At 39.5% G+C, this 12,459-nt stretch overlaps 1 protein-coding gene across 7 annotated transcripts in view; it reads left to right on the top strand.

Moving 5' to 3' along the window:
* SNX25 (sorting nexin 25) overlaps positions 1-12,459 on the top strand; it is a 95,395-nt gene that overhangs the window by 72,972 nt on the left and 9,964 nt on the right. For all 7 annotated transcript variants that reach the window (XM_064417899.1, XM_064417892.1, XM_064417897.1 and 4 more), the window contains exons 12-18: positions 2,943-3,083; positions 3,645-3,758; positions 4,268-4,432; positions 7,581-7,698; positions 8,908-8,974; positions 10,131-10,312; positions 11,903-12,003. In XM_064417899.1, the coding sequence (XP_064273969.1) occupies positions 2,943-3,083; positions 3,645-3,758; positions 4,268-4,432; positions 7,581-7,698; positions 8,908-8,974; positions 10,131-10,312; positions 11,903-12,003 (888 nt within the window). The remainder of the gene's footprint in view (positions 1-2,942; positions 3,084-3,644; positions 3,759-4,267; positions 4,433-7,580; positions 7,699-8,907; positions 8,975-10,130; positions 10,313-11,902; positions 12,004-12,459) is intronic.

Below are 12,459 nucleotides of genomic sequence, written 5' to 3' on the forward strand. Positions count from 1 at the left end.
CAGTGTTTTGGCTGGCTTATAGAGGTTGGAAAATACAGTAGGAACATGCTGAATGAAGGGGCCTATGATAACACCTTGTGTAATTCTGAGTGTCTCTTCCCCATTACAGGTATATAACTTAGAGCTAAATAGCCTAACTGTATCTGCTTGCTTTAATGGTTTTGGCCTTGTATAATTTAATATTTTAACAGACATTCTGTCTCCCTTGTCCAGAGAATGACTGTTTGAGAGCATAACATCTCTTAAAAAATCTATTGCTTTCAGAAGGAATTGAGCTTGTAGATCTGAATAAGGTGAAAAAAATTGCATATTTCTTGTGGTTACCACACTACACACCTTGACAAGAGGTGGCTGAAAAGCTGCTCAGTGGACAGGAGCTTGGGGCTGCTGGTTGACAGCTTGAACACAAGCCAGCAGTGTGCCCAGGTGGTCAAGGAGACCAAATGCATCCTGGCCTGTATCAGAAATAGTGTGGCCAGCAGGAATAGGAGTGTTTTTCCCCAGTACTCGGCACTGTACAGACAGCACCTAAAAACAGGGCTAGAGAAGGGTTAGGGAGGCTGGGAAAAAGCTGGATGGTTTTTTGGGCAGGAGCATTAGAAGTGCAGTCTCACGTTGTGGCACACGAGGTTTGTGTTCAGCAGGAGCTCTGGGCTTCAGCTCTGACCCTTGGAGCACCTCTTGGCTGGAAACAGTAGATACCCTGGTGCCTTGTCAGATGTGCAGCTCATCTTGAGCGGGCTGCAGGTCTGTCAAGGGAAATGCAACCCTTGAACACACTGGGAGGGAGTTTCCACTCAAGATGAGGAAGTGTTACAGTCACTGTGCAGGTGCTGGGCCGTGTCCCTTGGGAAGGGTGGGTTTGAATGAGGAACTTCTCCTGCGAGAAGCACTGAAAGCACTTTCAAATTTTGTTTGCTGAACTTAGCAAAAGGGAGAATCCGAGGAATGTGGCTCTCTAGTTGGAATTCATTCATGATAGCAATTGTATGAGGTGGTGCCTGCTAACAGCAGAGGACTAGATCTGGTTTAGAAGACCTCCTGACATTTAATTTTTGTTTTCCAGTTCACACATTAATTTGGAAAAAACAAATTCACAAGCACCTAAGTTTATAAAAAATGTTGCGTTCCTAAGAAGATCCTGAACATTTTCAGTATTTATATGAGGGTATTTGAGGGTACTTGAAAAAAAAAAAGCTGTAATGTGTCTACATCTAGTAATTGGAATTTAGAGGATTCTGCACATAGCTTGAAGCAGGAGTACTAAATCCTCCCATTTTGAAAATGTGCTTTCAGAGGGATGACTCTCTCCTGACAGTTACAGTTCAGATGACCCTACACATGCGAACCCCTGCCCTGGGAACAAATTTAGCATGGAAAATTTAGCATGACTCAAATCAGCAATTTCAGCACTCATCTCCCAGTATTGAAAAATGACAGCCGGGAGGTGTTTGTTGGTCACCTACAAACAGAGATCCAATCTAGCTCAGAGTAGACAGGGCAGGGACTGTCCAGACAATCCCAGTTGTTCTGCACTGTGTCTCTCTGACCTGCATCTTGGAGGCTGTTCAAGCATCTATTTCTGCAGTAGTCTGGCAGGAGATAGGCACTTCTCCAAATAGCTGCACTGAGCACCAGGCACATTTGCAGGCATTCAGGCTGGTGCTTTGTATTCTGTCTGAGTGCTGCTGCAGCTTTTGACAGAGATTTGTGAAATCTGGGCCTCAGACTTGGCTTCCCAGTGGTCCTTGTGCAGCTTTATGAGGAATGCGTCACAGGGAATATTATCAATGTACAGCTCTGAATAGCTTAAAATATAAAGGTACATTTCAGCCACATGGCTTTTGCAAGGGTGCTGTAGCTACTAGTCAAATTATTTATCCATACCATTGTGTTGTCAGATCTCTACAGGCTTCTCAGAAAAGGTGTCATAATTTTAAAGTTTATTCTTATCCTAATTAGATTACTTAAATACTCTTTTAAAAAAAAAAAAAAAGCTTTAAAGTTATAACTTTGCTCAAAAAGACTGGGAGTGGTATTTCATAATTACTTTATCATTATTTGCATGTATATAAAGACAAGAATTCTAGAGTGAAATATTTTATGCATTTCCATTATTTGTCTTTCATAATCAATCTGGGTGTCTCCTGAAAAGAATTAAACAAAAATTTGCTACCAGTAGGACATAAGGATGAAATTCTTATGTCAATTCTTATATTAAATTAAGAAACAGTGTTGTCACACTGCTGCCGTCATCTCAAGAAAAATTGTTTAACTTTGCTGTAGTTTTCTCATTTGCACTATGTGGTTTATTGTTTCTCCTTGTTTCTCCTTCCTTTGGCTGAGGACTGTAGCTGGATTTATAAGTATTTTTTGTAAAGTTGTGAGTTCCTCAGCAGTAGTGCATGGATACCACAAACTGTGCAAGGAGACCAGCTCAAGTGAGCAGAGAAATCGCTCCATAACAGCACCATTTGTTGCTAGACCCAGCTGCAGAGCTGCTGTGCCTGCTGCATGGTGAGCCTCAGCAGAAGCACTGGGAAGGGAGGGTGGAAATAAAGGGAGAACACTCAGGTAAATGCAGATAGGAGAGAGTATTGATGAACAATCACAAAGCTACATGGTAGGTACCTTAAAAACTGAAATAATACCCTCAGCTGTTTGAAGAGGACATGTCAGGGAGATGTGGCTGCTGGTGGACAGCATTGCAAAACTGTAGGTAAGGTGTAATAGTGGTTAGCTGGAGGACTGGTTCAGGACTGGCACAGCATTTTGGGTGAAGGTTAGTTCATTAAGGGAATTGCTCCATATGTAGCTTTCAAATCTTGAGAGGAGTGTGGGACTGATGACTGAGGTTGCAAGCCAGTCACCTGGCAGCTCTAATGTTCCACTGTTTACTTCCAACAGAGATTACCTTATCTGGTTTTTCTTCCCCCCACAAGGTTTTAGAAGAGAATGGAGAACAAGTGCCCTGTTACTCTGTCATGGTGAGTTTACAAGACGTTGGTGGAGCTGAAACTAAGAACTGGACTGTTCCCAGGAAGCTCAATGAGTTTCAGAGCCTACACCGCAAACTCAGTGAGGTACGAATCCTGCTTACGGGACGGAAAAGATACAAACTGCCAAAATTTGTCAGGATGATAAGAATTTAATGCTACCAGTTTTAATGCCAGCCTTTTGGCTTTTAGCCCTTTAGAGCTAGATTTCTATCTGCATATTTCTGGTCTCTGACAGATGATTATAAAACTTGTTTATAACTTTTCTCCCTTAATAATATTTTACTGGACTAACCCCATTTCAAAATGGTATATGCTCTGCACTGCCATCCAAGAGCCCGCTGTAAGAATTAGGGTTTATGTCTGGCTTCTAGGGAAGTATTAGAAATGACAGCTTTGGGGGGAGAGAGAAGGTTGGGATTTTCTTTCACAGTGCTTTAACCTTTCTGTCTGATAAGGAATAGATAAGGGGTGCTGTAAAGGGAAAGGGTTTTGATGTGTCAGCCCATAGTGGAAAAGGGAAGGTGTTTTCTTGAGTGGGGTGTGGAAGTGAGGTGAGAGCAAAAAGGAGTCTTTTCATTTCCATTCTGAACCACCTGTCTTCTTCTCTGCATACATCTTAACTGAGCTCTCCTTTCTCCTACACAGTGTTTTCCATCATTAAAGAAAGTTCAGTTGCCTTCTCTCAGCAAGCTGCCCTTCAAATCCATAGATCAGAAATTCATGGAGAAATCCAAGAACCAGCTTAATAACTTTCTGCAGGTAAGAAAGACAAAACCAACAAAAACCAGCTAAACAGGAGACTTGAGAGGCTGCTGCCTCTCTATTGCCTAAAAAAAGAGCCTAGAACAATAGGTCAAATGTAAGGTTTGACACTATAAATGTCAGAGTTGTCCAAAATGCCTGAAATTGAGATGAGTAACCATTTCTTTATTGGTAATTTAAATTAAACTTCTGTTAATTAAGGAATCATAAATAATGAATCCTTTAATTGCCATTTTCAGCTAAAACTCTTCACAACAAATTCCTTACAAATGAGACATTGTTATAAAACAAGAAAGTTTTAAGACTAAAAGCTTTATTCTTACTAGTTCCAGTAGTTTAGAAATAGTTTCTTTAAGTGTCTTTGTGAGATGGGGATTTTCTCACACTACCTTTGAGCTGTGATTTAATCAGTTTTATTGGATGCCTCAATACATCTTATTCCTTAACAAGAAATATTTAATTGATGTGTTGCTGTGTTGTCAAGTGTCATTATTTTTGCTTCATAGAAATTACTCTCTGATGAAAGACTCTGCCAGAGTGAAGCACTTTATGCCTTCTTGAGCCCCTCCCCAGAGCACCTCAAAGTTATTGATGTGCAAGGCAAGAAGTCATCGTTTTCACTCTCCTCATTTCTAGAACGACTTCCTGGTGATTTGTTTTCTCATCAGGAGGTAAGTGGTAGAAAAGCAATCTTCCCAAATTTAATTACTTATCCTAAGTAAGCAGGGAGAGTCATTAATATTTGAATGGCAGGCAGTATTTCCAAAGGTCATTCGTAATTTACTGTAAGTGAACAAAGAGTCAGAAGAAAGAGCTGCCTATGAATTTAAAAGATGTTTATTAATAAAACAGGTTTTCTGCTGGTTGGTACATGCATATAGGCAAATGTGTAAACTATTGCAAATAAACAAATTGCAGTTCATATGGGATTGTTTATTTTTTCACAGCAGAATTTTTCCAATCTTTGAGTTCTGGACATGCATGTTTCAGGTTTTGGCAGGTGAAAATAATTCTCCTTTGGGAATATTCTCTTGGCAAGGACAGCTGTGTATCCCTATTTCAGGACAACTTCTGAAGCCGAGCTAATTTTGATGAAAAACTGTTGGCAAATAGTACAGGCTTACTGAGGGAATTTGCAAATGCAGGCAGGAGTCTATGTAGGCAAACCAGTTGGAGAATTTGTTATTAAGCCATAGAACCCCATTGTTTTTCCAAATGCAATGAATAATAGATGAGTGACTAAAATAGCTCATTGACTAAATTGACCATAATTCCATGGCACTCTATTCTGTGTTGTTCATGTTCAGATAATACAACATTCAAGATGTTGCTATTCCCCCTTTTAGTTATGCTATACAAAATTCCATTTTTAACAGTTAATTTCTTACATGCTGTAGTTGTCTGGAGCAGATGGGTCTTATGCAGGATACTTTGAGATTGGGGATCATGTACACTTCAAAGCTTTTAATAGGAAGAAAGGTGGTCTTGGATCTCAGAAATAAGAAAATCCTATATATATACCTTTCAAAAGTATGCTCTGTTTGCATCTAGATGCTGAATGCATGTGCCTCATTTCAGAGTAATGAATATAATGAAAGTTTGAGAAACTAAATTTGCTTTGATAGAAGTACTGGAGTTCTAAAATTCAAAGTGCTTTCACTAAAATGACTGACAGGTAGAAGTAGCATAAAAGCATTGAAGTGTGAAGCTATTTGTATTTTGCTATTTAATTGAAAAACATCCTCAAGACAAAGCCAGACTGCATAGATATTTTATTATGGGAGTGTGTAGGAGGAAATAGTTGGGAAATACAGGAGAAGGAAAGAGAATTTTTAATACTAGTTTGTGAAAGGAGAAAGAACAAATAAACAAAGCAGAAATTATGTAACTGTTATTGCTTTACATTTCTCTTCCCTCTCTTCTCCCTTCTTTCCTTAAGCTTATACATAACAGAATACAGATGGTGGGAACTCTTAGACCCTATGAATGAGTATGTCAAACAATTGTCCTAAAGTGAAAGTAATAAAATAGAATGGAAGGAGACAGCTTGTGAGGCAGTCTGGGATTAGCTCTGCTGTTTCCTGGACTCCCATGTCTTTCATTAAGAGCTTTGGATCAGCTCAGTCTTGCCCCACTGATAGATACTTTGGATACTTTCCTAAAGCAGTTAAACTGGGGTTAAACCATTTGGTACAAGGACATAAATGAAGTTAGTTGTGTTAAACCACATGTAAAACTGGTATAATTGTGTTCTTTTTGTAACTGAGACTTCCTGGTTTAGTTTGTGTTTTGGACTTTGTAGTATAGAATGCTCTCATTCAGCTCTCTCTTTGCCTTTAATCTCATGTCACATTTTTCAAATATATGTCAGAGCAATCATATTACCTCTTGAGTGTTGTGTTCAGGATTAGATACTGCAGCAATTTCTCTATATATATATAACTCCTTGGACAGGGCTAGCTTTAGAACTTATTTTTCAGCTCTCTGGACCAAAACCAAATCAGAGCAAAAACGCAGTTGATATCATCTAGAAAGAAGGGCTTTTAGGTTTATAAATTTACTGGATAGAAAATGCACTGTAGTGTAAGAACTTAGAGTTCTTGTTGCATTTTCTAAATGACAGGAGATTCACTGAATAGCAGAAAAATAAATCAGTATTAGGTGATGGAATGATGAGGACAAAAGGAAGAGATGATTGAGATCTTTGAAAACCAGGCTGAAGAAGAAAATTTGCACATCATTGTGACCATTCCTGATCCAGAGACTGGGGGATTGCACCAGCCTCAGTGGAGGTCAGCTCTGCTCGAAGCATAGGCAGGCAGGCAAGATCCAGGAAAGCAAAGGGATGTGTTGGCTGCCATGAGTAATGACAGGAGTTGTAGTCCTGATCCTGAAGCAATTTCCATGACAGGGAGAAACAACCTGCTGTCTGCCTGTCACTCTTGAACAGATGGTACTGCCAGAATTGAGGTGGGTCAACCCAGTCACCTTCTGGGAGTCTGTCTGAATAGCTCTTCTGCCTTTGGTGCCCCGAGCTTGGGTACCCTCAGGCTCAGGTCACTGAGTATCACAATTTGTGTTTCTGCCCGGGACTAGTTTTCATTAATGGTGCTTGTCTGTGCAGTGGCCAGTTGCCCTTCCACTGCTGGGTTTGGCTCCCAGCTTACTTCAAGGACAACTGGTTAGGGCCTGATCCCACTGAGTGGCTTCAGCTCTGAAGGCACTGTCTGTTCTCCTGGGGAGCCAGCAACCTGCTTCTCCCTGTGCAATAACCAGATTCTCCCCTCTACTCCCAGCTGTTTGCATTGCAAAGAGCTCCAGCTGTCTTAGCTTCCCATCCTGAATGTTTTTTATGGGTGTTGTGTCAGAGGAGGCTTTGCAATCACAAACACTGTTGAGTGCCATCTCCTGCCTACAGCTGTCACCTGTTTTCTAACCTCTCACGACTCCCACCTCACCTGCTTTCCTTCATCCAACTGGTGTTGATGGGGCAATATAGGCAGTAGATTCTGAAAATCTGGGCAGCATTGAGGTGCTTACTGGGGCAAGGCTGCAAGCAGAAGATACAGCAGTGATAATTCCAGCAGTGCAGTGTTCCTCATGGCTTTAGTCCACTGGGAAGTTTTCAAGATCCCTAGCGAGATTCCTGTTTGCCAGATCCTGCCAGCAGCAGATTTTGGCTCTAACACTGTTTTTTGACAGAACTGGCTGTGCTCCTTCCCCGGAGCATAGGGAAGTTACTGTCCCCAGTAACTAAATCCATTCTGGAAGAAGGCTGGGGAACTGCAGCACACACCCATGTTGTCCCTCTCTTCTTAGGAAGAAACAGAAGAGGACAGTGACCTGTCGGACTACGGAGAGGAGGTGGATGGGAAGAAGGACTCTCTTGCTGAGCCGTGTTTCATGCTGATTGGAGAGATTTTTGAACTGCGAGGAAGTAAGATGTAAAGCTGGTCAACTGCTAATGGAATCTCTTGGCTCTGTAGGGCACTTCATAATTCAGATTTTTGTGCTGTTTCAATAAGTGCAATCTATGTTGCACTTAATCATCATTCTTACAGTCTATGCGGCCAGTTTGGGACCAAGCTATTCTTCAGTAGTTCATAATTTTGGAGTGAAATTACAATATAAAATGGCAATAAAAATGTAACTGGTAGGGGAGAGCATTTGCACATAGTATTTTTAAATTTTTCATGAAAAAATTAGGAAAAAGGAAAAAAGAACAATAGTATACTTTTTGTTAATAGGCTGTTCATTAGATTGTAGGAAATCTTGAAGAAGGAAAGATAGCTTTATTATAGAACATGTTTCTGACAAAGAAATATAATTTTAATATCCGTTTTAAGTGAATTATATATGCATTTTAGTTCTGCACTGTCTGTGATGAAAATTATGCTAGAATTGTGGTATATTTAAATACTGGATTTCCCCCCCTTTTTACATAACTGAGTGATGATGATAAAGAAAACTATTTTTGTTTCTGTTTGAATGCGCACATGATGCTCTATAAAATTATTTACAGGGTAACTATTACAAAATGTGTCACCTTCCAAAAATGGCAGATGTATCTTCCAAATATAGACTTTATTGTGATGATAAACAGTATGAAAGAAAGATTTACCACTAATTACTAGGAAGCGCTCACTTTTGTTTCCTTTATTTGTAATGGAAAGCTGACTGCTTGGTTTGAGTGAAATTCTGAAAATGTTTTCAGAATTTTAATGGTACTGCTGTGTGTACTTTATACTAATATGTATGAAAAGGTATAAAAGGGTGGGATGTTTGAGGACATTAATTTTTTTTTTGTAATAGAAAAAGGGGTTTGAGTAGTTGTATTGCTCAATAAACTTGAAATATTCTTACATATAAAAATTTATGGTATAATCTAGAATGCATTTTATATGCATACTTATATAATTTGCAGGACTTAAAAACCATACAGCAAACAGTACAAGGAATGTGATAAAGAAAAATGAAACCTCTGTACAATTAATGGAATCTTAGGGTTATAACAGCATGTTTACTGTAGGGGTGGGTTGTTTGGGTTTAGTTTGGTGGAAGGTAGGGGGAGGGTTTTGCACATGATCATGGGTTCTGTAATGTTATTAACTTAGTCATTATTTTTTATAATTTTTCATTGTTCTAGTGTTCAAGTGGGTCAGAAAAACATTAATTGCACTAGTACAAGTCACTTTTGGAAGAACCATCAACAAGTAAGTAACTGTTGCTTTAACTGAATTTTATCATCATTCTATTAAAAAAAAGGCTGACAGAAGAACTGATACAAATAACCTGGGCATCCTGTTGGATATGATAATCTACATTTGTTTTCCACAGCTCAACTTACAGCTATGTTGTGTTTATTAGAGAAAACAGAGATATGTGAATTATCTTTATGCTGCCAGGTGAGGCTTGCCTGATGCTATGAGCATACCTGTCTGTAAACACCCCCATATGGAAAGCTGTATCCCTGGTCAGAAACAAATTTTAGAAGTATTCTATCAGCACAGCAGGCTGTTCTTTGTCCAGTCAGTGACTAAATTTGCACTTGCCAGCATGGCTTTTAAAGCCTCTTACGTACATTGCGTAGCAGTAAATTGGACTGGTCTCAGTATCCACTCACTGAGTTTTAAATTGATTGGTTCATTTGTTCATAGCCTGCTGATAATTGGAAAATGCCTGAAGGAGGACAGAGAGGCAGAGAATTTGTGAACATAGCTTGCATGCAAAGTTCCTGTGTAGCTTTTTATATATGGTTGATTTTATTCATTTTAAGGGATTTGGCTGTATGGCAGCAGTACTGACTGGAGCCTGCTCTCTGTCTTAGACTCCTGGTGCTGAAGGCTACAGTGAGTGGTGCAGCCACAGGAAGAGGCTGCTATCTCTGTCTGTAATCCCTTCAGTAATGTGCTTTGCTATATGTGAAGGAACCTACTGTGCCTCTGTCAAAATTGTCTATTTTTATCCTAGCAGGCACATCTCCGCAGGCAACTAGTTTGGAGTTTGCTACTATTATTGACCTGATTTTCCTGACTTTTCCTGGTGGAGCATTTGTAGTGCAATCCTTGAAATGTAGTTTTGATGTATATTTCAATTTTTTCACTATTTTCAGTAGTACTTGGAATTTGAAATGGATGTTTGTGGATTACATTGAAAAGCAGCCTTCTCCAGATCTAAGTGAGGTATCTGGACTGATCTAGATCCCAGAGCTGAATATGACCTGCTGTTATGCCAATGAAATCAACTCAGTATACTGGCAAAATTACATGAGAAAGAACATCTCTTCCACTACTTGGAGGAGTAAAAAGAATAAATATGGGTAAAACATGAGACTAGCTCTGAAGGGCTCCCTTCTACACTTCTTTACAGGCAAATCCGTGACACTGTACACTGGATGTTCAGTGAACCAATGCTTGTTTACTACATTGGTGTGTTTCGAGATGCTTTTTGGCCAAATGGAAAGTTGGCTCCACCACCGAGAGCCAAAAGTGATGAACAAAAGCAGGAGACAAAACAGAGAGCACAGCAAAAACTACTTGAAAACATTCCAGGTGAGATCACTTTGATTCTTCTTAATCATGGATTTAATAACTAATAAGGAAACTGGTTAATCAAATTATTTTCCTGTAGAGTTTTAAATTATGATTATTTGCATAAATAAGGGTGATTTTGGTCTTAGTCTTTGCCTCTCCTGCCTGTCTGGTACAACATGGCAGATATTCATGGATTCAGATATTATTGGTGGATGCAAAATCAGAATTGCTGTATTTTTGTGCATGATGTTCATCAAGGAATCTCAGTTGATTCTCTCTCTGCCGGTTCTCTGTGAGCAAATAGGTGGCTCTGCTACTTGGAATTACTTGCCAAATAGGGAGAGTGGCACCACCCCAATTACTTCTTCCTCTTACATTTTAGTTGGAGAGAGAGACACATGCTGTCAGTGTTGTGTGTTGTCTATTTCTGATAAGAGGTCTCAGGGCACTGAATGTTAGAGTGACCTGCAGCCTAGGCAGAAAAAGATCCTAGATGGAGTGTTTTTTTCAGTACTTTTCTTTGCCTACCCTTATTTCCCAAGCCTGGGCAGCTGCCTTTTCAGCCAGAATGTTTTTGGGGCACCATTCTGAGATGCTCCATCCTGTCCCACTCACAGGACAGGAAATCCAGTTACATATTTCTGACTCCTCAGAGATCATGTAAACCCAGAGGCACCTAACTGAAAAGAATCAAAATCATTACCACTTAGATCTGGAAATGCACTTCAACATAGCTTGAATGCTTTTTCTCTGCTCCATCTGAAGAGAATGAGCTACTTTATGGCTTCATTTAGATATCTCATATACCCCCATGCATTAGGTAGTTCAATCAACTTTTACTGCAAAAAAGGAGTAGGTATGTGTGCAAAATATTTGTCTTTTGATGTGTAAACAACCATTCAATTTACTGCCCATGTTATATACTCATCTACTTACCTAAAGAGCCTTCCATAGTTGGTTTGTGGTATTGTTTGATTTCCTGTTTGTTTCTGAGCTTGGAGCCATATGTCAGGACATAGTTGAATGCACCTTAGATTAATGATGGAGCACTGAATCACTATTTGTTCTCTAATTTAATCCAAAGTGTAAATAATTGACTTAGAATTCTCTTAACTGCCTTCTTGTGGGAAGTATTCTCTATGAAGATTGAGAGTCAATTAAAGTGCTAAATTTGTTTTAAATGTTGTAGAAGTTGTGTCTTTGGCTTAAGGTGCATTTAAGTGAAAGGTTTAATGATGTGTGAGATGAGACTTGACTTAGTGAGGTGAACTACTGAAACAGCATTTGATGTATTATGTTAGAACACAAAAATGTTTTGAAATGCACACACTGTTATCTGTTGGGTAACTGGAGAATAAGGGTATCTTTTCAAGCTGTGTTTTTAAAAGGTTGGTGAGTAGGGACTCTGTGTATCATGTAGCCAAAGGCTAATGAAGTGCAGTGGCTTTGTTTCCCCTCCTTTATGGGTCTTTGTGGTTGAACTAGATGATGTGGAAGGCCTCTTCCAACCTTTATGATTGTGATTTTGGGTAGTACAATGATGAATCTGGCTGTAGGTTTTGCGTAGCATGAGTGAAACAACATAAACTGAAGTAATGTTTGTTGCAGATACTCTGCAGAATCTTGTTGGACAACAAAATGCCCGTCATGGTGTAGTGAAAGTGTTCAATGCATTGCAAGAGAGAAAGGCTAATAAACATCTACTTTATGTGAGTAACCAGAAAAGCACCTATTTAACAACATAATCCTGTAAGTTACTGAGCTCTACTCACTCAGTATTAAAGCCTAGGGGATGTTTTTGCAGAGATTAATTTATTGTTAAAATAAGTCAGTTGCTCTAGGTTTGATCACTTGACTAAGTTTGAATAACAGAAGACTGTTTAACAGCAGCATTGTTTTTGTCTAAAAGACACATCCTATGTGCCTGACTTCATAAGGTACAAACTAATTTCTTTGTACAGTTTAGAAAAATAAGCATACCTTGCAGAATCCTAGAGAAGGAGAACTCCAGGACTGGCTCATAGGATATGATAGCCTTTCAGAAGTTCTATTCCTCAGCTGCTGGGAATAGTTGGAATATGCAGCTGGACACCTTTCACAGTCAGTCTCTTCTGGCACACTCCAGACAGCAGCCTGTCACACAACGCTGCCCCAGCACCAGAGAG

This window comes from Passer domesticus, chromosome 4 (genome assembly GCF_036417665.1).
Source record: "Passer domesticus isolate bPasDom1 chromosome 4, bPasDom1.hap1, whole genome shotgun sequence".
Taxonomy (NCBI): domain Eukaryota; kingdom Metazoa; phylum Chordata; class Aves; order Passeriformes; family Passeridae; genus Passer; species Passer domesticus.